The sequence below is a fragment of the Cynocephalus volans genome, chromosome 4 (assembly GCF_027409185.1).
Source record: "Cynocephalus volans isolate mCynVol1 chromosome 4, mCynVol1.pri, whole genome shotgun sequence".
In the NCBI taxonomy this organism is placed as follows: Eukaryota; Metazoa; Chordata; class Mammalia; order Dermoptera; family Cynocephalidae; genus Cynocephalus; species Cynocephalus volans.
Genome location: NC_084463.1, coordinates 160,454,369 through 160,482,323, shown reverse-complemented (window position 1 = coordinate 160,482,323; position 27,955 = coordinate 160,454,369). Strand labels below are relative to the sequence as shown.

General features: G+C 51.2%; 1 protein-coding gene across 1 annotated transcript; it reads right to left on the bottom strand.

Moving 5' to 3' along the window:
• Window positions 1–415: 415 nt before the first annotated feature.
• On the bottom strand, window positions 416–26,363 carry CAPN1 (calpain 1). Its single transcript, XM_063093325.1, has 22 exons — window positions 25,820–26,363; window positions 24,838–25,105; window positions 24,640–24,709; window positions 24,239–24,357; window positions 22,555–22,688; window positions 22,276–22,444; window positions 21,265–21,348; window positions 20,812–20,897; window positions 20,363–20,437; window positions 20,064–20,224; window positions 7,380–7,555; window positions 6,416–6,427; window positions 5,459–5,670; window positions 5,326–5,365; window positions 4,657–4,722; window positions 4,515–4,572; window positions 3,608–3,672; window positions 3,072–3,140; window positions 2,723–2,801; window positions 1,987–2,103; window positions 1,572–1,630; window positions 416–1,174 (listed from the first exon to the last, which is right to left on the bottom strand). The coding sequence occupies exons 2-22, from the start codon at window positions 25,102–25,104 to the stop codon at window positions 1,148–1,150; spliced, it is 2,145 nt and encodes a 714-aa protein (XP_062949395.1). The 5' UTR covers window position 25,105; window positions 25,820–26,363; the 3' UTR covers window positions 416–1,147.
• Between the last annotated feature and the right edge of the window lie 1,592 nt (window positions 26,364–27,955).

The following is a 27,955-nucleotide window of genomic DNA, read 5'->3' as shown; positions in this document are numbered from 1 at the left end:
CTGCAGGTGTCTGGGTCACAGGGGCCACCCTTCTCACCTGCCCCCCAGGAGGACCTGAAGAAGGCTCTGTGCTCTGGGGAGCTCCCTGGGGGGTCAAGTTTGTGCTAAGTAGGGGTTTGAGTTTCAGCTGGAGCCTCACCTCATGGGGCAGAAGTGTGCAGGAAAAACGGGTCAGGCCACTGGCGCTTGAGGGGTATGTGTAGGAGCTCAGCTGTGGCCCTGTCCCATCCTCCTGTACCTCCCAGGGCCAGAGGTGACCCCATCCAGATGCCCAGCACTCCAGCAGGGGTGCAAGCCTCCGGGTGATGGGAAAGGAGATGGAGTGACAGCAGGACAGGGATAGGCTGATGCCACAAGCTATCCCCACAGGCCAAGGCTTCCCGGCAGCAGGTTTGGAAGAAACACACTCCAGAGATAAATATAAGGCCTTTTTCTTTATTATTTGGGGTTCCACTGCATGGAAACATGGGACCTCCCCACCCCACGCCCAGTGCCTCTGGCACCCCAATAACCAGTACACCAGACCCAGAAGAGTCTCTTTTAAAATCACCAATATAAAAAAGGAGGAAGGGAAGGCCTGACCACCCTTCAGGCTGGGCAGCTCCTGGTGGTCCGGCAGGGCAGGGCTGCGGGGCAGAGGGGGCACTGCCTGCTGCACAGGAAGGCACAGGCGTTCCCAGCTCCGGGGGCTATCCCAGCCGGGAGGGGGCTCTGCACGCCTAGATCGCAGCCTGTGCGGAGCTAGTGGTTATAGCTTAAAGTCTGCAGGTGAGGCCAGGTGGGTGGGAGGCCAGGTGGGTGGCCTCTGGAGTGAGAGGAGGGGACACATCAGGGGGGCCTGGGGCTGTCACTTCCCCCTGAAGTCCTGCCCTGAGGCGGGAATAAGCGAAAGCCGCCTTGTGGCTTGCCGACAGGAGGGGCCAGGGGAGTCCATCCCGAGGCCATGGCTGGCACAGGCAGGGAGGCCACACAGCTCTGGCCGGGGCAGATAAACAGTCGCGGCTGAGAAGGGACACGAGCACAAAGCCACCTCCCTGCTCCAAGGAAGGCACTTGCAGCTGGCACAGCCCGGTGTGGGGTGGCAGGAGGGCGTGGATTGGCAGACAGGCAGGAGAGGGGCACAGCGAGGGGGGCCTGAGCCTCTGCCTCATGCAAACATGGTCAGCTGTAACCACTGCGGGCAGAGAGGAGACAGGTCAGCGGGGCAGGGGGAGCAACGCTCAGCTTCCTCAGTCTCCCCCAACCTGAGCCCCGAGTCTAGCCTCTGGCCCCACGGCTCAAGAGCCACCATCCCCTTGCCTCCTGGAAGGGACCCTCATGGTGGGGGGCACTACTTTCTCACCTCCTCTACCCCCAGGAGACCAGGCTAATGGCTCCCACAGAAGCCTCTGGGGACCTGGGCCTCCCCTCCTGCTCCCTTCCCAGGACCTAGACACCCCCAGCCCTGACTTCCAGGACTCAGGCAGCCCAGCCTATGGGGCTGCTTCTGAGGCCAAGGCTCCTGCCCAGGAAGCGACAGGAGATAAGAAAACTCGAACTCTTCCCCACCCTGGGCCCAGGGAGATTCCCACCTTAAACAAGTCAAAGGTCACGACTCCATCCAGATCTGTGTCCAGAGTTTTGAAAAACCCTGTGTGTTCAAGAAAAGATGACATGGGCTCAGAACTCAGAGGGACATTCACACAAGGCCAGGACTGGCCCCGCTTCCTGCCTGACCCCACCCCACCTCCCCAAGCTCTGTCATCTTGAAGCCGAGAAGCAGCTCTTCCTGCAGCCTGGGACCGGCCCCCTCCCATTTCCAGCACTTGGCCTCCAGGTGGCCAAGCCCAGAGCCCACCTGGTCCCCCAACCCCAGACCTTTGCCTCTCTGGACACTCCTGCTGCAGTGGCCTGTTTCTGCCATTCACCCATCTGCGGTTCCCACCAGTTCACGGGGGAAGCATTTGGGATAGAGCTGGAAGGTGGGAGTCAGTTGGGGACACTCACGGAACATGGTCTCCAGCCGCACGAGGCAGCACACAAAGTTGTCGAAGTCAACGGCCAGGTCAGGCTCGGAGTAGCGAGTGATAATGAGCTCATACAGCTTCTTGTTCAGCTTGAAGCCTGGTCCAGGAGAGTGAGTGAAGGGGAGGGAGAGACAGGGAGAGGGATCGGGGCCTGGCAGGGTGCCTGGGCCTTCTCTCCTCCAGGGAGAAGGGGCACAAAGACCTCCTGGGCAGGGCCAGGGGCTGGGAGGGGCTGGGCAAGTGACTGCCAGTCTGAGGGAACACCAGGGCCCAGGTCATGCCAAGGAATCAGAAGCTGGCCAGAGAGGGCCCAGAGTCTGGTTCAGTTTGTTCTGAATGCTCTGGCCTCGTCCTTAGGCGGGGCTGCGTGGTGAGCCCCACACCTCTCACTGGAGGCTCTGCAGCCTGGCTCCGCCCCTCCCCCAGCTGTGTGGCCTGAGGTCCGTCACTTTGCCTGTCTGAGCCTCACTTTTCTCATGTGCACAATGGGGATAATAAAAGATCCTATCCTCCTTAGGCTGCAGGGGGAAGGAAAGGAAAGAATTCAGGAAAGCACTTAGCTCAGTAACCATGGGAAAAGGGCAAAAAACAGCTGTTACTCCATCACCCCCATCACCCCAGGGACAAGGGCCAGTGGGATGGGCTGCTGCCCGGGGCAGGTGTCAGGGAAGTAGCCAGGGCGCAGTAGTGGTGGGGCCATGTGTCCAGGACCTTACCTGCAGACTCGATGGCCATCCGCATCTCATAGGCGCTCATGCTGCCTGACTTGTCCAAGTCAAACTTCCGGAAGATGGTCTGGGGTGGGGGGCAGAGAGTGAGGGCCAGGCCAAGTCATGCAGCTCTTCCTGCCCACCCCCCGGCTTGGTGAGGTTGGAGGGGCGAGGCCTGAAAGGTGGATCTGTTGCTAGGACACGTGGGCTCAGGGGTAGGGAAGTCACAGAGAGGCTGACCCAAGGTGGAGGGCCTGGCCCACACGGCCAGCCTGAGAGCCTCCGCCTGGCCTGTGCCCACTGTGACTGAGGCCACAGAGGGGAGGGGAGGACCCAGCCAGTGGGGACCACCTACCAGGTAATTCCGGATGCGGTTCCACAGGATATTGAACTCCACCAGGCCCAGCTTCCCGTTGCCATCACGCTGGTGGCCATTAAGGAAACTGCATGGCTTAGAGCAGGCACATGGGAGTGGCAACTGGGGAGAAGGGTAGGCCAGCCACAGAGACTGCAAGATGACTTACAGGGGAGGGGAGAGGAGAAGCCACGAGAGCCACATGCAGCCAGCCCCTAACCAGGCTCGCTTCATCCTCTAACTGGGTTGCAGTGGAGTGGGGTGGGGAGGGGTCCAGAAAGGCACCAGACCTAAGGTCAATTGGGAACCCAGGCCTTGCTCCACTTTTCGCTTAACACACGGCCTGTGCCTCAGTTTCCCCTTCCAATCAATGGGAAGATGCCTAGGAAGACATCTGAACATGGGGCCCTGCAGCATTTACACTGCACGCAGCTTTGTCCCATCCTCTGCTGTTCCCAGGACAGTTCACCCACCACCCATCTCGTGCCTACATTCTGACCCACACACCACTCAGGGGACAGCAAATGGAAAGATACATCCATGAGGTTCACCATGCTACGGCACGACTCCATGCTGAAGCCTTTGGTCCGCAGATCTTTGTCTGCAAGAAAAACCAGTTCCAACACCTCAACCCAGTGAGCTTCCTGTGCCTGCCCATGCTGGGAACACTGGGTGGGACGGAATCAGGGAGGCACAATTCCTGCCCTATGGGTAGGACCATTTGTATCATCAGAAAATACCAAATATTTTAGCAATCAAGCCAGTGTCCCAACAGCCATGTCAGCACCCAGCGACTGATCCAAAGTAAAACGAAATGAGTGCTAGACAGACAGGAAAGAAATTTGGTAGAAAGATGGAGCAGGGGTGGGGTTTGCTGCAGGCCCTGCAGGGTCAGCAGAGCTTCACTAGCGGAGCAGAGGACAAAGGTTCTGGGCCAAGGGAACCGCATGGATGGAGGTCAGAGGAGCAAAGTGCCTGGGCAGTTCGGGGAGGGCAGAATTGCCATGTGCCACCAAGGCTGGAAGGAAGGGAAGGTTGGGGGCAGCTGCCTCCAGCTGTGCGCACTGGAGAGTGAACCCGTCATGTTCTGACCCCCAAGCTACTTGGCCTGGCCCAGGGGTGCGTCTTTAGGAGGACAGGGAGCCTTTTCCTTGGCACTAGAGTGTCGGCCGCTGGCTATGCCACGAACCTGCAGGGCTGTGCTTCTAACCCCACGAAGGCACGGAGCTCAGATGTGGGGAACAGGGATGCAGCAGGCTGGCTTGAGGAGCGAGGGGTGAAAGTGGCGGTGAGCGGGGCTGAGAAAGGCAGTGGCGGGGTCCCCCGCCCACACACGCCAAGGGGTAGGGTTCAGCTCAACGTGGGAGCAGAAACCCGGATCCTGACACTCGCAGGAAATGGGGGGCAGGACCCAGGGCAGAGAGTAGCCGCCTGGGGACTCACGCTTGCTAATGATCCTGTTCAGGATGGTCTGCAGCTCCTTGACACTGATCTCCATGTCCTGGGGAAAGAGGGAGAATGGCACCCGCCCCAGGGAGGACCACCCCTCGGTGCCCTCTCCTGCCCACCGCCACGTCCAACCTACCGCCCCTGCCAGTTGCCTGAAGAGGGCCTTGAAGTTCTCGTCAATCTCCTCTTCTGAGAGCACTTGCTGGACCGAGAAGGGGAGGGCAGGTAAGGGGCGCCCCAGCCCTGCCGTGTGGCAGCAGCTGGCGGGGAGGGGGAGGGGTGCTGAGCGCACTCATTGGCTACATGTCACTTCACTTCTCTGAGCCTCACTCTTCTAACCTATAAAATGGGGATCCAGTCCCTGCCCTGGCCCCTGCCTAGGACTCTTGCGCCTCAGTGAGGGGGGTACAGCTCAGCTCAGTGAGGGTTTGGATCCTCGATGTGTGATCTTGGACAAGTTCCTTAACCTCTCTGACCTTGAGTTTCCCATCCAGAGGGGATATAATGGCAGAACCTGGACGGGGCTGTTGTGGGGAGGAACTGGGATGACCCAGGTCAAGCGCTCAGCACAGGACCAGCAGAGTGAGAGCTCAGGGACCGCACACCATCGTTATCACAAGTCATTTGCAAACTGTGAAGTGCTGGGCAAATGGGGGGTTAGTATTACTCTCAAGGCTCCTGTCAGGAGGGGATGTTCCCTACTAGCCAGAGCTCATGGGACAGGACACCAGGTCCCATCAGGGGACAAGGACACCCGAGGGGAGGAGAAAGGAAGATGGCGCCTGGTGGGGGTGGGACCACGCACCTCGTCAGGGAGATTGGCCTGGACCTGGTCGTCTAGCTCCCTGCAGAGAGTGGGGAGAAGAAAGGGCGGGTCAGAGGGCGTGGTGGGGGGTGCTGCAAGGGGAAGGGGAGAGTGGGGACAGTCCGTGACTCACTGGGTCCCAGCGCTCTTCTCTGAGAAGAAGCGCAGCACGAAGTCGCCCTCCTTGTTGGGCTCGAAGGTGGAGGGCACCACCACGTACTCCCCAGGCGGCAGGCGGAAGCGGGTGCTGACCTCCCGCAGGTTAATGAACTGCTCCGAGCGTGCCCGGGACGAGTTGGCCAGGAAGAAGTCACGCTTCAAGTGCAGGGCCGGCTGGCCCACCATCTGGAGGGAGGCAGGAGGGGGCGGAGGTGCAGCCGCTGCTCAGCCCCACTCGCCCCAGACCCTGACCCCAGGCTTCAAGTCCCTGATAAGTCATTGCCCTGGATTCCTCATCTGTAAGATGTGAGTAACCACCCTACCCACTGCAGAGGGTGCTGGCGAGCAGCAGTTGAATGCAGATAAGGCACAATTAAAACACCAGACACGATGTCAATAACATTCTCATTATTATTACCTGGAGCTTTCCCCACATCAGACACTGCAGGGTACTTTAGATGTGCACCTCATTTAACGTTCACAATGGCCCCGTGAGGCAGTGCTGTTGTGCCCATTTTACAGACACAAACACTGAGTCTCAGAGCTTAGGCAACTTGCTCAAGAGTACAGAACACTCAGCCCGTTCAACACCCTGGTCCTAACCATTGCCCCAGACCCCCCCACTCAGACCTCAGTGCAAACAGCTGGATGGGAAGAGCCTGGTGTGTGCAAGCCAGGCTGGGGCTCTGAGGACCAGGCTCCAGTCCAGCTTCCTCACTGACCACCTGCTCTGACCCTCAGGAGAGCAACACTTGCTCTGCCTGCTGAACGGGGGCGGGGGGGCGGGGAGTACTTTTCAAACAGTAACACAAGGTGATTTCTCAGCTCTCTACGTGTGGGTGGGTTTGCGACTGTGCTGCCACCTCTGGGCACTATCAGGCCACTGCGTTTGGGGTCATGTAAATCCAGATGAGACAGGCACCACACCTACCTCTGGAGGGACCTGCAAGAGAGAAAGGGGAAGTTAGAGGTGTGTGTTTGTTCCGGGGTGGGGGGCAGGGTGTGTGCTGGGCAGAGGTCCTGAGTTTTTAGATGGGAGTGAGGGGATGAGGAGAGGGGAGACAGGACCGAGGTCTGGGGCCAATGGTGACCCAGACCTATTCTCACACCAGAAAGTGACCCAAGGAGGGAGAGCCCAGGCAGAGTTCTCTTTCCTCCTGGAATGCCCTGGGCCCCAGCTCTGAATCAGAGCCTCCAGGACAGCCCCCAGGGTGGCCAACCACAATGTCCTAAAGCCCAGAGACATGACAGGTCCACACCAGTCTGCTACCAGGGGCTCTGGGTGTGGGCCAAGGCTGTGGCCTTCCTTTACCCTGGCCAGAAGTTTCTGTCCCTGTTTTGAACACAGCGTGTGAAGCAGGGCAGGTGCAGGGCAAGAGGCAGGAATTATAATCACAGATCGGCCAGCACAGCCTCTCCCCAGGGCCAGGAGGCCATCCCTGTCACACACCTCCATGCCAGCCTCTGCTTACACACTTCCAACACGGGAGCCCACTAGTCCCCCAGGGCAGCCCACTAGCCCACTTCCTTCTGAAGCTGAGCCAAAGTCTGGCCCCAGAAGCTGCCTCCCAGGTGTCAGCTAAGCCAGCCCCTTCTTCCCGAGAGCAGCATCCCGTCCTCGGAGGATAAGGGTGAATCCCAGAATCTACGCTCCCTGGAGCCAACCGCCTTCCCCTTCCCATCCCCACCCCTCACAAGATGAATTTTAGGCCCCTGTCTGCAGCAGAGGGCTTCAGCTAGTACCTCCTGGAGGCTCCCTCTAAGGCCACCCCAGGGTGTGTAGTGCCCAGCGGGCTCAGGATGGGCGGGCAGTGGCTGCAGCGATGGCACAAGCTCTCTTGCAATAGGAGGGAGGCCAGGTTCTCTGCCCGGCTCAGTACAGATCCTGGGCTCACCTCATAGACCGCGAAGCCGATGGTCTCCATGTCGCGGCCAAAGCGGCGCTCCCGGCGGCGGTGCTTCTGCATGAGGGCGAGCACGAAGCTGCAGCCAGACTCGCGATCCCCGTAATCATCTGGGTCATCCACCTCCTCCAGCCGGATCTTGAACTGGGGGTTCACCCAGAAGGTAGCTGCAGGAGGGGGAGGCAGGGATTAGAGGCAGGGCAGAGTGGAACACAGACCCCCAAGCCTCACACACACACATCTCTATGTGTCCATTCATTCATTCAACAAATATTACGAAGTGCCCATCATGTGCCAGGTGACAGGCATGCAGCTGGGACAGACGTAGTCCCCGCCCTCATGGGCCCACATTCCAAAAGAGGAGGTGTAAGTATGAGCGAGTCAGGTGGGCTAATTAACAGAATAATTACAAAGAAAAGCAAGCTGAGTGGTCAGGGAAGGGGACATGTGAGCTGAGACCTGAAGGGGCAGCCAGAAACACGCTGAGAAGCATAAACCAACCAGAGAAAGATCCTGGAACAGAGGGGGGAAGAGCCCCACACATCATATCAGGGGACAGCGAGTGTCTGGTGAGGTGACAGAGGTAGGTAAGAGTTCGTCACGTGGATTGAATCAAAGAGCAAAAGGACCCCACTGATGGGCTCGTAACAGGGAAGGACATGACTGAATTATAATTCTAAAAGGTGACTGGAGCTACCGTGTGCACAATGATCTAGAAGAGGACGAGAGAGAAAGCAGGGGACACAGAGCCGACAAGGGATGACCAGGACTTGCACTGCTGGCAGTTTGATGCTTCAGCTGCCTGAACAACCCTCTTGACTAAAACAACCAAGTGCTGGAGAGAATGTGCCAGACTTCTTTTTAAAGGCACTGATAAGCCACAGCAAACTGCCTGTCCCTCCTTTGCCACAATTGACACCAATCAAAAAGATAAAAAGTAACAAGTGTTGGTGAGGATGAGAAGAAAACAGAACTCATGTACTGCTGGTGGGCATGCAAAACGGTGCAGCCGCTTTGCAGAGCAGCCTGGCAGTTTCTCAAAAGGTTAAACATAGAGCTACCACATGCCCTGTCATCCCACTCGTCGGTATATACCCAGGAAAAATGAAGCCATACATCCGCGCAAAAACTTGTACGTGAATGTTCCTAGCAGCATTATTTATAATAGCCAAACAGAGGAAACAACCCAATTATCCACCAACCCAATTACAGAGCCCAGAGATCTGCACTAAGCCAGGTGGAGAGCCCAGCCCCCGGCCCAGTGCGGGCAAGCTTGCACCATGGTGAGTGAATAGACAAAATGTATATCCAAACAATGTCATATCATCTGACAACAAAAAGGAAGAAAGTACTGATACCTGCTGCAACATGGGCAAACCCTGAAAACATTATGTTCGTTGAATGAAGCTGGTTCCCAAAGAACACATATTGTAAGATTCCATTTCTATGAAATATCCAGAACAGGCAAATCCATAGGGACCAAAAGTAGATTAGTGGTTGCCAGGGGCTGAGGGGAGGGGAGATGGGGAGTGACAGCTAAGGGGTACATGGTCTCTTTTTGGGATAATGAAATGTTCTGAAATTGATGTGGTGATGGTTGTACCACTCTGTGAATATGCTAACAGCTACTGAATTGAACACTTTATTTATTTATTTATTTATTTTTAAAGATGACTGATAAGGGGATCTTAACCCTTGACTTGGTGTTGTCAGCACCACGCTCACCCAGTGAGCTAACTGGCCATCCCTAGATGGGATCCGAACCTGTGGCCTTGGTGTTATCAGCACCACACTCTCCCAAGTGAGCCACGGGCTGGTGCCTGAATTGAACACTTTAAATGGGTGAATTGTATGTTATCTGAATTAAATCTCAATAAAGCTGTTTTAAAAAAAACAAAAATTAGGAGCCCTACACAGGAAATAATGCCAAAGGATTTCTGTGGTCCCCTGTGTGGAGGATACTAACATCACAGGGCTTTAAACTTTAGCTTAGTAGGACCACAGTCCTTAGCTGTTAGAAGGGCTAAAGCCCTTTAGTTTAGGCTGTAGCATCGTGGGGCCACAGCTCTGTAGTTTTAGCAAAGCCAAAGCCTTGTAGCTTAGGAATAGCCTAACCTTTTAGTATTGCACATAGAAATGCTAAGCTTGGGAAAAACAGAAAACTTTCACAGGACTAAAAGGTCTCTGGTGTGGATATGAAAATTGTAACACAGCAAAAGTGCTTGCTCTAAGGGCAGATGTCCTTGGGACAGCTAAAACTAATTACGGGAAAATATGTGCACTAAAAGCTTCAAGGCTACTCTGCCATTAGTGGTTGGTTCCATATTCCACCTTCAGCAGCTGTTTCTTTAAGTTTCCTAGGGAACTAAGTGTTGCCATAAAGATTATCTCATTGGTTCTTTTGTATATCACATAGCCTAGTTTTATGACTCCTTTGATGGCAAATTGCTTAAACTTTATTAAGCTGCACCTGCTTTAATAAAAATTGTTATGCAGCAAGTTTGTTAATGTTTTCAGTATGACTGAGTAACCACCTGTGTTCTTTTCTGTAACTTTCTTGCCTGCACAATAAAAATGGACAGAAAACCTAGTTCGGGGTTATCTCCCAGGAATTCCTTCTCTCTTGAAGAAGTCGTCTCCAGGAATTAACCCCTTCTGGGTCTCTCGCTGCTCTGGGGAAATGGGCTCTGAGTAATCCTTTGCATCTCTGTCACCCTGGGGGAGAGATGACACCCTGGAAACCCTAAGTCCTGGACAAAGGGGCAGAAGATAAAGTCCAGGATCTGCCTGAGGTAGAGAATCTAATAGGAGAGTCCTGCAATAAAACTGGGGTCCTCATGAGGAACATAAGCAGTTAAATGTAAAAGAAAAATATATCCCACAGGAAGGAAGGAAGGAAAAAATAATCATGAGCCAGTCTTCACATGACCTTGTGGTTTTAATTCATGCTACCTGTGAGGTCAAGGAAGACTTAAGGAGAAAATTTAGTTTTAAAAGGGTCCTGGGTTGGTAGCTTCCCAGGTGACCGGCGGAAACACTCTGGAGGAACTTAACTTCATCTGAGGACTCAAAGAACTCTCACAGATGAACTTCTAGGTAAGTGAGGCAGAGATCTCACAGGGACACAAGGCATGACCAAGCACCAGCAGCAACAACGGACAAAAACCGACCCCCTAAGACGTCAGATACTGACATTATTAGACACGAATATAAAAGCCTATGCTTACTATGTTTAAAGAAATAAATGAGAAGCTTGAGCATATGAGCAAGAATGAACAGATTTGGAAAAAATCCATTAAAACTTCTAGAAATAAAAAAAAATTTAATTGAAATTAAGTACTTGTTGGGAGGATGAGCCAACAGATTTGACGCAGCAAAAAAGAAAATTAGGAAACTGAGAATGGAGCTGAGGAAACTACCCAGAACACAATCCAGAGAGATTAGGAGATGGAAAACCTAAAAGCAAGGTTAAGAGATACAGAGAATTGAGAGAGAATGTCCAGCTTACATCTGATTGAACTTCCAGAAGGAAAAAATAGAGCAGGGAGGAGGTGATCTTCTAAAAGATCACAGTTAAAATTTTCTAGAATTGCTTATTTTTCATTTTTTTATTGAAACACAGTATATATTAGAACTATTGAAAGACATCAGTTCAGATGCAGGAAGTTCAGTTAAGGATTTTTTTTCAGAAGGCCCCGTAGACAGACAGACTCCTAACTCACGTAGCAACACTGAAAGCAGAACCAGGTGTAAGTCTCCAGCAGGCTGAAAATAACGTCAATCCAGAATTCTGTGTTCAGAGAACTGTCAAGAACAAGCACACTATAAAGGCACTTTAGACAAATACTGAAAAAGTTTATCACCAAAGACCCTTACTAAAAGAAATATGAAATGTATATTTCAAGTAGATGGAAATCTCAGACAAAAGGTCTAAGAACGGTGAATGAAAATACTATTATTTCGTGGGTAATCCAAATAGATAAAGGCTATCTGAAATGATAATGATATTTAATTTATGGCAGGAAAAAACTGTTTAGAATTAAAATACTGGCTAATAATAGCATATTCAACTGAGGGAGGGTGTGATCCCAGTAATAATGTCTTTGCCTTGTTCAGGAGAATGGAAAAGATGCCGATCGACTAACTTTTGAACGTAGTAAGCAAACCCTTACGTTTCCCAGCTCACAGAGGAAAAAACTAGTAGAGAGAGAAGAAAAAAAAAAATCAATACAAAAGGGAGCATGACAGAAGAAACAAACAGAAAGTAAGTCAACACAGTAATAAACACAAATACATCAGCCATCACTGTGCCAATGGACTAAACTCTAATTAAAGGACAAAATGTTTCAGACTGGATTATCAAAAAGCCAGCGAGCTATATGTTGTTTATAAGAAATAACAACTAAAACATTGGGAAGGTTGGACATCAAAGAGTATGAAAAGACACATCATAAAAATATGAACCAAAATAAAACCGGGGGCTGGCTGCTTAGCTCAGTTGGTTAGGGGGCAGTGTTGTGATATCAAGGTCAAGGGTTTGGATCCCTGTGCTGGCCAAGTGTCAAAAGAAAGAAAAAGAAAGAAATGAAACAGCAAAAGAAAACTGGAAGAGCTATGGCTGTAGTAACATTGGCTGAAATAGACTTGAAAGTAAAACAAATTATTAGACATGAAGGTGGTCGCTAGATAATGAAAAAAATGTTTAATTCACTAGGAGCTTATAACAGTTTTAAACTTGATGCACCTAATATCATATCTCAGAATATATTAGGTCAAATAATTGATAAAAATACAGAGAGAAACCAGCAAAGCCACTGGGATAGTATGAGATGTTCTCATCTCTCTCTCAGTAATTGATAGGTTAAGCAGACAAAAGAATCAATAAGTTCAATATAATGGACAATTACAGAACATCCCCCAACCCTTAGAGAATAGTGTACTGGTCAGGAGAACAGACTCCAGGACCCCACTGCCTGGGTTCAAATCTCAGCTCTGCTACTTAATTGATCAGTGACTTTGGAAAATTACTTAATCTCTCTGTGCATCAGTTTCCTCATCTGTAAAATAGGGGTAATAACAGTACCACCTGGTAGGTTCAGCGTGAGAGTTAAGCAAATTATCATATTTAAAATCTTTAGAGGAATGTTTGGCATACGGTCACAATATAAGTATTAGCCAGTCTTTTCAAGAACATAAATGTTCTTTTACGAAAACTCATCACATGCTGGGGCACAACGCCAGCTCCTATTCATTTCAAAGCTATGATCTCACATAGACCATATTTTCTGACAACAAGGAAATTGAGTTAAAAATAAATGATTTTTTCAAAAACTAGGGGGAACCCCTACCCCAACATTTAGGGGAAAAAACAAAACAAAACTACATTCCTAAACATCAAGTTTATCAAAAAGAAATGATAATGGAAAAGAGAAATCACATAGAATGGTAATAAAAACACTATGTACCGTACAGTGTCAAAAGAATGATCTCAAATCAATAACCTAACTTTCCACCTCAGGAAACTAGAAAAAGAGCAAACAAAACCCAAAGCAAGCAGAAGGAGGAAATAATAAATATTAAAGTCCAAATAAATGAAATAGAGAATAGAGAAAAATCAGTGAAACAAACAGTTGGTTTTTTGAAAAGCTCAACAAAGTTGACAAACCTTTAGCCAGACTGAACAGGAAAAAAGACAGAAGACTCAAATTACTAAAATCAAGAATTAAAGAGGGACGTTACTCCAACGTAAGAGAAATAAAAGGATTATAAGGAACTATGATGAACAATTGTATGACAACAAATTAGGTAACCCAGAGGAAATGGACAAATTCCTAGAGAGAAACAAAATACCAAAACTGACTTAAGAAAAACAGATAATCTGAATAACCCATAACAATAAAGAGACTGAATCAAATATCAAAAATCTGTCAATGAAAAAAGTCCAGGACCAGATGGCTTCATTGGTGAATTTCACCAAACATTTAAAGAATTAATTGGGCCAGCCCGTGGCTCACTCGGGAGAGTGCGGTGCTGATAACACCAAGGCCACGGGTTCGGATCCCATACAGGGATGGCTGGTTTGCTCACTGGCTGAGCGTGGTGCTAACAACACCAAGCCAAGGGTTGAGATCCCCTTACCGGTCATCTTTAAAAAAAAAAAAAAAAAAAAAAAGAATTAATAACAATCCTTTTCAAAGTCTTCCAGAAAACTGAAGACAAAGGAATACTTCCCACTCATTCTATGAGGCCAGCATCACCTTGCTACGAAAGGCAGATGAAGATATCACAAGAAAAGTAAATTACAGACCAATATTACTTATGAATGGAAGTGCAAAAATCTTCAAAAAAGAAAAATGCTAGAAAATCAAGTCCAACAGTATATTGAAAGGATTATACACCACAATAAAGTAAGATTTATCCCAGAAATGCAAGGGTGGTTCAACAAAAGAAAATCAGTCAACATAATATACAATATTAACAGAATGGAAGAGAAAAAAACCCATATGATCAGCTCAATTAATGCAGAAAAAGCATTTGACCAAATCCAACACCCTTTCATGATAAAAACATTCAGAAAATTAGGAATAGAAGGGAACTTCCTCAACATGATAAAGGGTATTTATAAAAAACCCACAGATAATATCATACCCAAAGGTGAAAGAAAGGTTTTCCCCTAGGATCAGGAGCAAGACATCACTGCTACTCAACAGCATACTGGAAGTTCTAGCTAGAGCAATTAGGCAAGAAAAAGAAATGAAAGGCATCCAAATTGGGAAGGAAGAAGTAAAAGTATCTCTGTCCACATAGGACACGATCCTATACAAGCATATTAGAAAATCTTGAGGAAAACACAAGAAAAAGTTACTAGAACTAATCAATGAATTCAGCAAAGTTGCAGGCTACAAGATCAAGACACAAATATCAATTGTGTTTCTATAAACCAGCAATGAACAATCCAAAAATGAAATTAGGAAAATGATTATTTTATAATAGTATCCAAAAGAATAAAATACATAGGAATAAATCCTTCCAAAGAGTTGAAAGACTTATATACTGAAAACTAAAACATTGCTGAAAGACATCAAAGAAGATATTTTAAAAAATCAAAAGACAGCCCATGTTCATGGAGTAAACTTAATATTATTAAGATGTCAATACTGCCCAAAGTGATCTCTCTAGTCAATGAAATCCCTATCAAAATTACAGCATCCTTTTTCACAGAAGTGGAAAAGTCAATTCTCAAATTCACGTGAAAAATTTTTTTGCGGGGGTGGGGGAACAGCTGGCCATATGAAATTTTAAATGGCCCAGAAGCCAAAAAATCTTTTTTTTTTTTGACTGGTAAAGGGATTGCAACCCTTGGCTCGGTGTCGTCCGCACCACGCTCACCCAGTGAGCGCACCGGCCATCCCTATACAGGATCCGAACCGCGGCCTCGGCGCTACCAGCGCCGCACTCTCCCGAGTGAGCCACAGGGCTGGCCCCAAAACAATCTTGAAAAAGAACAGAGTTGGAGGACTCACCCTTCCCAATTTCAAAACTTACTGCAAAGCTATGTAACCAAAACAGTGTGGTACTGGCATAAGGACAGACATATAGACCAAAAGAATAGACCTAAAAGTGCAGAAATAAACTCATACGTCTATGGCCACTTTATTTTTGACATGGGTTCCAAGACCATTCATTGGGAAAAAAATAGTCTTTTCAATAAATGATGCTGGGACAACTGGATTTCTGCATGCAAAAGAATTAAGTTGGACCCTTACCTCACAGCATATACAATAATTAAGTCAAAATAGATCAACAACCTAAATATAAGAGCTAAAACCATAACACCCTTGGAAGAAAACACAGGTGTAAATCTTTATGACCCTGATCTGGCAACGAATTCTTACAAACAATACCAAAATCATGAGCAATGTAAGAAAAAAAAATAGATAAATTGGGCATGATCAAAATAAAAAAAACTTCTGTACAGGCTGGCTGATTAGTTCAGCTGGTTACAGCGTGGTGTTAGAACACTGAGGTCAAGGGTTCTGATCCCCATACTGGCTGGCTGCAGCAAAACAAAATAAAACAAAACAACCACGCTTCAAAGGACACTATTAAGAAAATGAAAAGACAACTCGGAATGGGAGAAAATATATGCAAACCATCTACCTCATAAGATCACATCCAGAATACATAACGAACACTTACAACTCAACATGAAAAGAAAAATAACCCAATCAAAAAATGGGCCAAGTATCTGAATAAATAGTCCAAAGAAGATATACAAACAGCCAACAAGCACATGAAAAGACGCTCCATGTCATTAGTTATCAGGGACATGCACATCAAAACTTCAATGAGATACCACTTCATAGGCACTAGGATGGCTATAATAAAAACGACAGACAATAACAAATGTTGGAGAGAATGTGGAGAAACTGGAACCCTTGTACACTGCAGGTGGGAATGTGAAATGCACCTGCTGCTTTGGAGAACAATCGCCAGTTCCTCAAACAATTAAACATGTCGTTACCATGTGACTCAATAATTTCACTCTTACTTATAGGCCCAGGAGAATTGAAAACATACTCACACAAACACATGTACATGAATGTTCATAGCAGTATTCATAACAGCCCCAAACTGTAAACTACCCAAATGTCCATCAACCGATGAATGAATAAGCAAAATGTGACACACCTACATCATGGATTATTATTGGGCCATAAAAATGAGATGAAGCAATTATATAAGCTACAATGTGAATGAGCCTTGAAAATATGCTAAAGGAAGGAAGCGAGGCACAAGAGGCCACATACTGTATGATTCTATTTAAGTGAAATGTCCATATTAGGCAAATCTATGGAGACAAAAAGTGGTTTCCAGGGGCTGGTCGGGAGGAATAGTGAGTGACTGCTAATGGACGCAGGATTTCTTTTGGGGGTGAAAAAATGTTCTGGAATTAGTTAATGGTGGTGTTTGCACAAAACTATGAATACACTAAAAACATTAAAAATGTGAATTTTCTGGTATATGAATTATATCACAATTTTAAAACACCATACATCAAAATTGTGTAAGTCAAAGATGCGCTTAGAAGGAAATTAATCACCTTAGGCACTTACATAGAAAAAAATCCAAATTAACGAAATAAGCATCTAATTTAAGAACTCATAAGATAAAGTCTAAAAGAAATCTACAGAAAGTAGAGGGAATGAGATAATGAACAGAAAAGCAGAGATTAATGATACGGAAAAAATACTATACAAAGGATTAACAGTCAAAAGTCATTTCTTTGTAACAACTAATATTGCCAAATCCCTCAGAGGATTAATAGACAAAAAAGAGACAGAGCAAATAAGCAACACTATAAATAAAAAGCAGACATTATTACAGATGAGGTAAAAGTATATTAAGGAAAACTTGGTGCTGATAACTTTGAAAACAGATGCAAATGATAAAGTCTTAGAATATACGGCTATCAAAATAGGCTCAAAAAGAAATAGGAAACCTGAGCAATCCTATAACCATGAAAGATATTCAAAATCGAAAGTTAATCTTCACAAAAAGAAAAGAACAGGCCTGACAGCTTTGCAAGTTCTACCAAACACCCAAGCAAGAAATCATTCCCACCTCATGCAAACTGTTCTAACAGAAGAATAAAGAACACTTCCCGATTCACTTTACAAGACAAACATAGCCTGATACCAGTATAGTCAATATGAGAACGGAAAATAACAATCACGTCTCACTGATGAGCTCTGATGTAGAGAACTCTGTTGTATAAAAGTTATATCATGGCCGTGTTGTTTTTATCTCAGGAATGTAAAGTTGGTTTAATATTAGGAAAGCGATAAACGTAATTTATCATTTTAATAGATAAAAGAAAAAATCATATTACCATAACAATAAATACAGTTTAAAAAGTGTTTAATGATATTAAATTTCACTAATCTGACAAAAGGTGTCTACAAAAAACCTAGAGTAAAAAGGTACTTAATGGTGAAATCTAGAGTAAACATTTATATATGAAAACTTTCCCTTTAAGAGAGGGACAATTAGATCCCCTTACTGACCGGCCACCAAAAAGAGAGGGGCAAGACCAGGAAGCCCTCAACAGCCACGTTTATTACGTCTCTACAGTTCTAATCTGCATGTTAAATAAGAAAAGTAACAACATTGTAAGAATTGGAAAAGAAGAAACAAATTTGTCATTATTTGCAGATTCTATATTGTCAACTAGAAAACCAAAAAGGATCTAATCAGTAAAATTAATTAGTTTAACAAAGTTTGCTGGGTACAAAACACAAAAGGTTAATAAATGCATGTTATTGTGTCAGCAACTATCACTTGGGAGATGTAATTTTAAAGGAGATACTATTTACAATAGCAACAAAATGACAGTGTACCTGGGAATAAATCTCAAAAGATTTATAAACCCTTTATGATGAAAATTATAAAATCTATTGAAAGACATTAAAGACCAAAATAAATATAAACAAATACCATTTTCTTGGATGAGAACAATTAACATTTTAAAAATGTCAATTCTCAGGGCTGGCCTGTGGCTCACTCAGGAGAGTGTGGTGCTGATGACACCAAGGCCACAGGTTTGGATCCTATATAGGGGTGGCTGGTTTGCTCACTGGCTGAGCGTGGTGCTGACAACACCAAGCCAAGGGTTGAGATGCCCTTACCGGTCACCTTTAAAAAAAAAAAATGTCAATTCTCCCCAAATTGGTCTATAAATTTAATGCAATTCCAAATTAAAATCTCAAAGTGGTTTTTCATAGGCCTTGATAAACTGATTCTAAAATTCATATGGAAAACAAAGGGCAAAAACAGCAAAGAGATTCTAGAAAAAGGAATTTGCCCTGTCTAATAGTAGGATTTCTTTCAAATCTACAGCAATTAAATCAATGTGTTATTGGCAGAGGAACAGATTAAGGACAGAATGGTGAGTCTAGAAACAGACCAACACGTGTATGGGGACTATACGAGGACACTGGCACTGCTGGGCAGCCAGGAAGGGAGGACTTCTTAATAAATGGTACAGGGAACAGTGGTTACCTATTTGGGGAAAAACAGAAATCGGATCCCTACAAGGAAGAAGAATGCTTCAAAACAGAGCATGATCAGCCATGCTGAGAACTGTTGAAGGATGCAAGACAGGCGAAGACAGCAGCGATGGATCTGGAAAGCCAGAGCTGTAGGTGACCCTCAGAAGAGCAGTTTCAGCAGTGTGGCAGGGATGGGAGCTGGACTGGTGTGAGTTAAAAAGTGAGCTAAGGGGCGGGCCAGTTAGCTCAGTTGGTTAGAGCAAGGTGTTATAATACCAAGGTCAAGGGTTCAGATCCCCCATAATGGCCAGCAGCCAAAAAAACCCAAAACAAACAAAAAAAAACTGGCAGTGAGAAAGGAAACAGGGAAGGTGGTAATTCCTGAGAACTTTTGCTTCGAAGGGGAGCAGAGAAATGGGCGGGGAAGTGGAGTCAGGGGAGGGTTGCTTTGTTTTAAGATGGGATTTTCCACAATGACACAGGAGAGAGAGTTGACAGGGGAAGAAGCAAAATGCTTTCAGAGGTGAGGAAGAATGACATCTGGTGCAAGGGGGAGGTCCCCATGAGCAGGGACAGTCTGCCACTATGATAGGCACAGGTGCAGACAGGCTGGGGGACTTGGAGGTGGGAATATGAGGAGGTGTCCTGCGGAAATATTTATCTTTTCAATGAAGTGCAAAGCCAGGGCTGCAGATGAGAGTGACAGGCGAGGGAGGTTTGAAGAGAGCGGGAACGTTACTAACCAGTAGGGGGACTGCTGGGGACCGTGCAAAGTGCTCATGAGAAGTTCACAGCTGTGAATTTACGGGAAAATACAGCCTCAGTTGTGTGATTTCTCTCCTGCCACAGGTCATGGTTCCTGAGCTGGTGGAGAGCTGGGTTCCACTGGGATTCTCGTTGTGCCAGGTGATGGGAGCAGAGAAAGGGGCCAGGAGGTTGAGAGTATTTGCAGGGACAAAGGTAAAGGGAGAAGGCAAGAGGAGAGACGACGGCTAGTGCCAAGGTGGAGGGTTCAACAGATTAGTTAGTTCCATGTGGCTGAGGATTATAGAATAATGGCGCTGAAAGGGACGCGGGTGGAGGTCAGAGAGCAGGGTGTTTACAATGGGTGAGTCAGAGGTGAGTAGTTACTGGCATGACAAGCTCCAGTGTGTCCTCAGGGCGGTGGCTGCACTAAGACAGAGGAAAAGCTTGCCGCAGGTGAGGATGGCAAGGAACGGACAGGCCAGGCTGTGGACTGAGTCGTCCACATGGATCTAGAAGCTCAGGGAAAGGTGGAAGAAGGAAAGGGGAAGAAGACAGTGGCCAGGAGGGAAGGGCTCAGGGAATGAGCAGGAGTGACAGGAAGGTGGCTGGATGGCAATGAGGTCTTCTCTCCCTCCTTAGCACCCTGGGCTCAGGCCCCAGAAAGGTGTGTCAAGTGTGGCTCTTCAGAGTTTACAAGGACGTTTAAAATTTTATTCCTCAAAGCAAATCTGAGAGGTCAGCATGATTATCTCTATCTTACAAGTGAGGAAACTGAGGCTTAGTGAGGTGACACACCTTGTCTGAGGCCCCCGAGCCGGGAAGCAGCAGGGCCCAGATCCCACCCCCGCGCGCCCCACCTGCCCGCAGCTCGGGTCACCTGGGTAGTTCCGGCAGCCCCCCGCAGTGCTCCCCCGCCGCCAGGTGCCCTCGTAGAGCGTGGTGTTCCATTTGCGGATGGTGCGGCTCTTGAGCGCGTCCGGTGTCAGGTTGCAGATCTCCAGGCGGGTGAACTCGCGCAAGAAGTCTCGGAATGACATCCTGGGGGATGAAGTGCAGAGGTGAGCCTCGGTCCCCAGTCAGGGCACGGGGGGACGTGGCACTGGATTGGGCTTGTAGAGACTGGGAGGTGGGGTGCAAGGTCCCAGGAGGGGCCAGACCAGGGAGCGGGCGACTCACCAGAATTCCCCGTCCTCCATCTTGACCCGGAGCTGCTCCCGTTCATAAGGGTCCACATTGTTCCACTCCGAGGAGCTGCGGGGAACAGGGCACTGCCAGGGCTGGTGGCACTGACCTGCCCAGCCTCTGTCCCTGGGGCTGTCCACCCTGGTATGTCTTCCCCTAGCCCAGGTCAGAAGACCTCTTCAAGGTCAAGACACAAGGTCCCAGTTCAAGGGGGCTGTCGTATCAGGGCCAGGTCAGATGCCCAGAGCATACCCACAGGCTGGGCACAGGGGCCTGCCAGCCTGAGCTTTGTCAGGGCAGTCCCCAGACCCAGTACCATGAAGACAGGCCCCTCTGCTCAATCCTGAGTCCACCCTGGGTTGGCAGAGGATCCCTGAGCAGAAATGTTAGGAGGCACCTAACAGCTTTCCCACGCACCCCAGCTAGTGCTCACTGCCCCTCACCTGTCGCTCCAGGCTCCTGTCCACTCCACCTCGCCCCAGGGGTTCCGCATCCGGATCAGGTTCACCATCTGGCCCCGGTAGTTCACCTGTTCCCCAGAGCACCCACCAGTGCTGGCCTTCGACATGCACTTTAACACCCCTCCCCCACCTGCGTCCCGCACCACCTTGCCCTTGCTCAGTCCTGCTCAGCACCCAGCACCACACCATGGGCAACGCTTTGGTGAAGCATATCCTCCAGGAATTTACAGCCGAGGTTACTATGCACATGAGCTACAGTCAACCAGGGCAGATGCGATAAGCATCTCGGGATGGGTGTTCCCGAGGAGACAGATAAAGCACAGCAGGTCAAAGGAAGAGCCAGCACCTCTGACAGCCCTCCTCAGATGCCAGAGAGGCAAGATCAAGTAAGGAGGTAGGAACCACTCTGCAGGGAAGACCCCACCCGGGCAGTACCTGCTTCGCCCCAGTCACAGAGTAGGCGTGGCCCTTCACCAGCTTCTTGAAGGTGACGGCCTCCATGTCCAGAATGCTGGAGATCTGCAGAAGGTCACATGCACTGTGGTCAGGGACCAGACCCCCCCATCCATGTCTGATGAGCCCTGAGCACTCAGGGGTCATGGACGTTCCACATACAACAGCTGTTGGAAGTAGCAGGAAAGGACCCTGATCCCATCTAGTCCATCACCCCCACATAGAAATGCTACTAGCAGAAGCCCAGGTACCCCAGCAATGATGCCAACTGGCCAACTGGGATGGGGGGTGGGCACCCCACTGACACTGCTACTGGCCAGGGCTGGCTACACTGTGCGCACACACACACACGCACATACATACAGCCATGCACAGCCCCCCAGAACCACAAGGCGCTAGAAGGGCCTCATGGGGAGGGCACAGTGAGGGTGGGGAAGAGGGGTGAGGACAGGATGGAGCCAGTTAGGGATGGGGAAGATGGAGGGTGGCTGGGGTGACAGCTGAGGACTGCAGTGATGTTGCAGGTGGAGTCTGAGATCAAGGATAAGGGAGATCTGGGGAGGAGCTGTGAGCACAGAGGAGCAGGGAAGGGTGGAAGTGCAGTGAGTGCAGGAATGAGGCTAGGGCTGGGTGGGAACCGAGGCCAGGAAAGACGAAATCAGAGGCTGGTGACTGGACAGTGGACGGGATGGAGTGAGATGACAGGGGTGAGGTGGGGACAGAGCAGAGTGGATGGTTGTATAGACAAGTCTGGGGAAGAGCTGAGGTCTGAGGTTTGGGGGAAGGAGCGGGGAGGTGGGGACAGGAACCAGGCCAGGCATGGAGGTGGAAGATGGGACTGAAGTGATGGATGAGGCTGGGTGTGCATCCATAGGTGGTGCTGAGGTGAAGGATGGGGGTCTGGGCCAAGCCCAGGGTGAGGATGGGCCTGGAAGACAAGACAGGCTGAGGTACTAGGCTCAGAGCATGAGGGCAGGGGCTGGGCACACTTACGTCAATGGAGCAGCCCAGCAGAGATCCTCGCTCCAGTGCCTTAAGGATGATTTGGTAGAGGTCACTAGGGGCCTTGCGAAGTTCATACCACTCGGTGACCCCACCTGTGAAGTCTTCAAAGCCCTCGGAGGTGCTGCCCCCCGAGAGGGCCTCATAGCTGCCGTTCACCCTGTGGGCAGCTCCAGGTTAGCGCTCTAAGTATCAAGCAGGAGTGGCTGAGAGGGCCAGAAGCCCTCACCCCCAGGGTGGGCTGGAGCTGTCCCCTGGGCTCCTACTCACTTGGCATAGGCCTTCTCGAGCAGGGCACTCCAGAACTCGTTGCCTTGGGCAGAGTGCACGAACACCAGTTTCCCGTCCTTGGTGGGCAGCAGGTCATCCACTACCACGTCCACCCACTCCCCAAATTGCCACAGCTGTAGGGGAGGGAGGGGCATAGTGAGTACCTTCTTTGGGACCCCCCAGGCCTGAGCTCCATCCTCAGCTCTGTCACTTACCAGATGCATGATTCTAGATCACATCTATGAGATATATACTAGATGCACGTATACTATGTACGTGATCCTCTCTGAGCCTCAGTTTCCCTATGCATAAAAGGGAGAAGTGCCTTCTTCACAAAAAAGTTAACAAGATCACGCAGGTAAAGACTTTAGTGAGCACTGAAACAGAGCAAGGACACCTGGGAAAGCCCTCAGGCCTGGGATCTCCCGGAACTGGCCCCTTTTAGGTAGGCCATGCCCCCTACTTCCTCCCTCATTCTAGGCCTGGGTGTGGGGGATTAGGAGGATGCATATGTAAATTGGGTGTGGAACGAAAACGTGGCATCCAGATCCTTCAACCTCAAAACGTGCAGGGCTATTTCCCGCAATCACCGGGTTTGCTTCAGAGATCCCACCAAGCAGGTTTCCCAGGGTAGGAGTAGGGACCGGGGTCGCAAGCCAGGACGCCTGGGGCCAGCAGCGACCGTGTGCTCCAAGTCCTACCGGAGGGGCCAGGGCCCGAACGATGGGGGGAGGGGAGGAGGCGTGCCCAAGGAGCAATGTCCATCGGGCCAATGGGAGGCCGCGGAGGAGCCGATCAGAGGCTTGAGGGGAGGGGGCGGCCGGCGAGGCCACGCCCCTGCGGGCTGGAGCGGGTCAGGTGCGGCAATCGGCAAAGGCCAATCAATGGGCCAAGTGGATCCAGACCGTGGTCCTGCAGCACATCTCCTCCCGCCCAAGGCAGGCGAGGAGGGAGTGGGGTAAGGGACTCTCTGACTAGGCGAAAGGAGGGGACACCCTAGAGTCCTACGGGTAGGGCTCAGGCCCTCAAGGCCAGAGGGTCTCATCCAGGGTTGCTGGGGTGTGCCCCCCCCCCCCCGGGGTGTGTCGTCCCCCCCCCCCTCCGCACCAGCCCATTGAAAATTCATTAGTGTGACTTGAAAAATGGGCCCTGTATGCAAACAACGTCACTAAAAGCTGGTTTAAATAGACAATCCTGAGCCTTTCTTTTCTGTTGGGCTCTGTCAGAGATTGCCAAAGCACAGGAGGAGCTGGGGGACGGGAGGATTGACAGATGGAGATGGCCATATGTGCTGATCTGTTTTCCCCAGCAGTATACTCCTTTTTCAGATGGGGAAACTGAGCCCCAGGGGAGGAAAAGGATTGGTCCCAAAGGATATAACACAGAAGTCTTTCTAATCCTCTAAGCATCTTCTGCCCGATACGTACAACCACCCAGGAAAACTGCCAGCAGAAATACCTGCCCAACCGTTTCACACATGACAGACCAGAAATGGCACTGACAGGTCAAATACCTTCTAGAGGGAGGGCCAGCCCCCGCAAGGTGTGGCCCTGGCCCCTCCGGTAGTACTTGGAGCACTTGGTGGCTGCTGGCCACCCTAATTTCAGAGCGCTGTGGGTCATCCCTGCACATCTCCCCCAGTGTCTGCTACCCCTCCTCCCCAGGCAGATGCAGGGCCCTTCACCTGGAAATGGAAGATGCCAGCATATCCATTCTGGAAGCTCTGGCCATGTGGAACCACTCGGTGCAGGAGGGTGTCATTGAGGGTGAGGGAGGCGATGGCAGCCAGGAGCCAACAGTCCCCTGTGATAGGAAGGACCTGTGTTAGGTCAGCTGTACCAATCTGCCCCAGGAGTGAATGTGGTGCCTATGCTGGGGAGATCTGGGGTTCTCTATGTGGGGTGCCCCTTGACTCCCCTCAGCTAACAGAGAAGACCCAGGAAACTGGGCAAACCAGCTCCAGATCTGATAGCCAGAGCCTGTTTAGGCTTGCAGGAGGGAGGAGTTGGGGCAGAGCCCAAAGGAACGGGAATGGGGAACTACTGTGGAAAAAACACCCGGAACCCCACCCCCTAGAGGGCCTACCCAGCGCTCCCTGGCAGATGTCTGTGCGGGTGGCTCCATCCACGATGAACTGGGGGTTTGACAGCAACTCCTACAAGAGACCAAGAGTCCTGTCTCTGGGCAGGCGCCTCCCAGAACCTGGCACCGCACTACCCCAGACCCCACTGTCCACCCAGGATCAGGGGTCATCTGAATCCCATCCAGGGTGGCCCCTCTCACCATGGGACGTTTCCACTTGATGCCATAGGTTTTGGAGGAGTTGGGACCCAGTTCCTTGTAGCCTAGGCTCTGGGGCACTGGGGGGAAGGCCTCATCGCGGAAGAGGGCCCCACTCTGCAGGCACTGCATCCGCAGCTGCTCATAATCCTGGCCCTGGTACTTGATGGCATTCTCATGGCGGCCTAGGCCTAGGTCCTTGGCCCGCTGCTTCTGCACTTGGGCAGACACCCCAGTGCAGTACACGGGTGTGATGATCTCCTCAGCCATCCTGCAGGACAGAGGGCCTGCTCAGAACCCAGGCCTTCCCAGGCCTAGAACAGGGGCTCCTACCTGCTAGCACTGCTCTCCTGCCCCAGCCCACCCTTCCTCCCCAAACCTGGAGTCTCCCTGCCTCGCTGTTCCCCTCACAGAACTCAGAGCTCTTGGACACTTCCCTGTCCTCCCAGAATCCAGGAAAGGGGCTCCCCAGTTCCTGGGTGTGCTGGTCATCACCTCCCTACCCCCACACAATGCTGCCACCTCTCCTTTCTCCACTTCCATTGTCCTGGGGCCTGCAGCTCTGAGGTCAGCCAGCCGGCCAGGTGTGGCAGGGCGGAGCCTCGCAATAACACAGGGAATTGGGAAGGTGAGAGACCCCAGGGAAGGCCTCTGACTCTGTTTGCCTGCCTGGAACCCCCTCCCCAAACAAACCAAGCTTCTGGTGCACTGTCCCCTCTTCCTGGAGCCCCAAACTCCCGGCGGTCGGGGTGCTCAGGACCCTGAGACAGGCTGGGAGATCAGAGCTGCTGGGCCCCAGCCCAGCCCCTGGGGACAGTGGTGAACACCGGCTGGGGGCAGGCCCCTCGGCTGTGCCGTTTCCCGAGCCCCTGCCCCTGTCCCAGGCACACAGAGGGCCCGAGGAGGGGCCACGCTGAGGCAGTCCCTCCGCCCGGGAGCAGCGTCCGGGGTCAGGGAATCCCGGCCCGGTCACCCAGCTCCTTACCTGGGGGAGGGGTGCTTGGGGGGTCGCTGCGGTCCCTGCAGCTGGTTTCCCCGGCGGCAGCTCAGGACAGGGCCCAACCAGGAAGAGCGCTCCTCCCCGCCCTCCTCCCGCCCCCTCCGCCCTCCTTTTCTTCGTCGTCGTCCTCCTCTTCCTCGGGCTCCTGCCCCGCTTCCTCTCGGCTCCCCTTATCTCTCGGGCACCGTCTCTGACTATCTCTTATGGTGTCTCCCCGCCCCACCCTCCGAAGGCGCCGGGCCAACTCCGCGGGGACAAATTAGTGGCAGGCAGAGTCGTTCCCGGGGAGGGGCCAGCCCTGCCGGGCGGGAGGGCCGGGGCGCAGGCCGAAGGGCACGCGGGGAGGGCAGGGCCGGGGTATTTTTAACCGGGGGCCGCAGCTCGGGTTGCAGGGTCGGGCGGCCGCGCCCCACGCCGCGCCCCGGCGGGCATTCGCGAGCGCTCGGGCGGTGGCGGCGCGGCCGCAGCGCTGCTCGCCCCCTCCCGGCCGCCCCCGGCGCGGGGCCGAGATTGCCTCGGGCTGCGGCAGCTGCTGGGAGGAGAGGCGGGGCCGGGGCGAGCGGACCCCTGCAGGGCGCTCGGCAAACGGCAGCCCCACCCGCCGGGTCCCCGCCCCCGCCCCGCCCCGCGCCCCCGGCGCCGCCACCCCGCCTCGGCGGCTCCGTGCGCCCGGGCGCAGCGCCGGGAGCCGGCCCTCCGGGCTGGGGCTCGCCGCGTGACCTTGGGTAAGTCCCGGCCCGGCTCGGCCTTGCTTTCCCGGTCCGGGCAGCGAACGGGATGGAGGGCTGAGCGACTGGGGGAACCCGTTTTTTCTCCAGCGTTGCTGCTGGAGTTTCTCGAACCGGGAAACTGCGCGAGGTCGACATCCCTGCCCTCTCCCCCAAGCCCTCGGGCCACCCACCTGGGAGCGCCCACTGCGCCGCCTTACCCAGGAGAGGGCGGCAGAGGCGGCGGGAAGCAGGCCCGCGGGCCGCCCGCGCTGCTGGAAGTTGGAAAACCGAGAGATCGGGGGATGCGGTGCGGGGCTGCGGCCTTCCCCGAGCTCAGGGCTTTTCACTGATCTCTGGGGCCCCAGCCCGGCAGTCGCTGTGGCCCTTACAGGACGTGTACATAAGGATTTTGCAGAGTAACAGTGCGTAGCTTTCCTGGGATTCCAGGTTCTATGAATCCAAAAAAGGTAAGAGCTACTGATGCAATCTGACTCCACTCTCACCCCCAGGTTACAGATGAGGAAAAGTGAGGCCTGAGAGGGTGTGACTTGAACTCCCTCACCTGGTGAGTCAGGGCTGTAACCAGCACCCGGACCCTTTGCCCTTCGTCATTCAGTATTTATGCTCCAATCTTGACTAAACCCTCTGGCCGGTGTTTGCACAGCAGAGACCCGTGACTAAGGCAACCAACCCCTGCTGGGGAGCAGGCTCTCCTGGTCCAGTTTTGGGGATTAAGGAAGTGGAGTCCTGATTAGACACTAGGAGTTAACTAGACAGTGAGGTGCTGGGCAGGAGGTTCCTAGCAGAGAGCCCCAAGGGCAAAGGTCTAGAGGCTGCAGAACACTTGCCAATAAAGGGGAAGCGCAGGTGCCCCTTGTGGCTGGATCAGAAGGAGCAGGGGTCTGGGAGAGGAAAGATGTGCAGGGGAGGTAGCAAGGACCCCCCTCCCATCAAAGCCCTGGCTCAACCTACGTATGCCGCAGCCCCTACAAACACTTTCACAAACTTTCTGTCCCTCCTCACTGCGTTTGATCGTTCCCCAAATGGGCACGAGCCACCTCTGTATGTGCAGGGCATTGTGCTCGAAGACCCATGGCCTCGGCACCCCCTGAAGGAGGCAGACATCAAACTAGCTATTGCATCCATAATAAATTGGGACGAAGAGGAGCCAGTGCTACAGAAGTGCCTCGCGGAAGCCTGATCTCCATGTGTTACAGTGGGTCTTAATCAGACCAGGGGAGTCGTGGCAGGGGTGGGGAGATGCCCGGCAGAGGGATTGCCTGCAAGTAGTCTTGGCATGGTGGAGGAAATAAAGTATGCCTGGTGTTGCTTAAGCAGAGGAAAGAAGGGGCGGGAAGAGTGGAGGGCTGGGTGGGCCATGAGAGCTTAGATTTTTATCCTACTTGAGGGA

What these genes read in the sequence shown, in the direction of transcription:
- CAPN1 (XM_063093325.1), bottom strand. Translation starts at nt 25,104, where the DNA reads ATGGCTGAGGAGATCATCACACCCGTGTACTGCACTGGGGTGTCTGCC. An exon ending in GCATGGTGAACCTCATGGAT is followed by an intron (nt 3,141 to 3,607) that starts GTATCTTTCCAT and finishes AATGGCCACCAG; the next exon opens with CGTGATGGCAACGGGAAGCT. An exon ending in GATGGCCATCGAGTCTGCAG is followed by an intron (nt 2,104 to 2,722) that starts GTAAGGTCCTGG and finishes CTCCTGGACCAG; the next exon opens with GCTTCAAGCTGAACAAGAAG.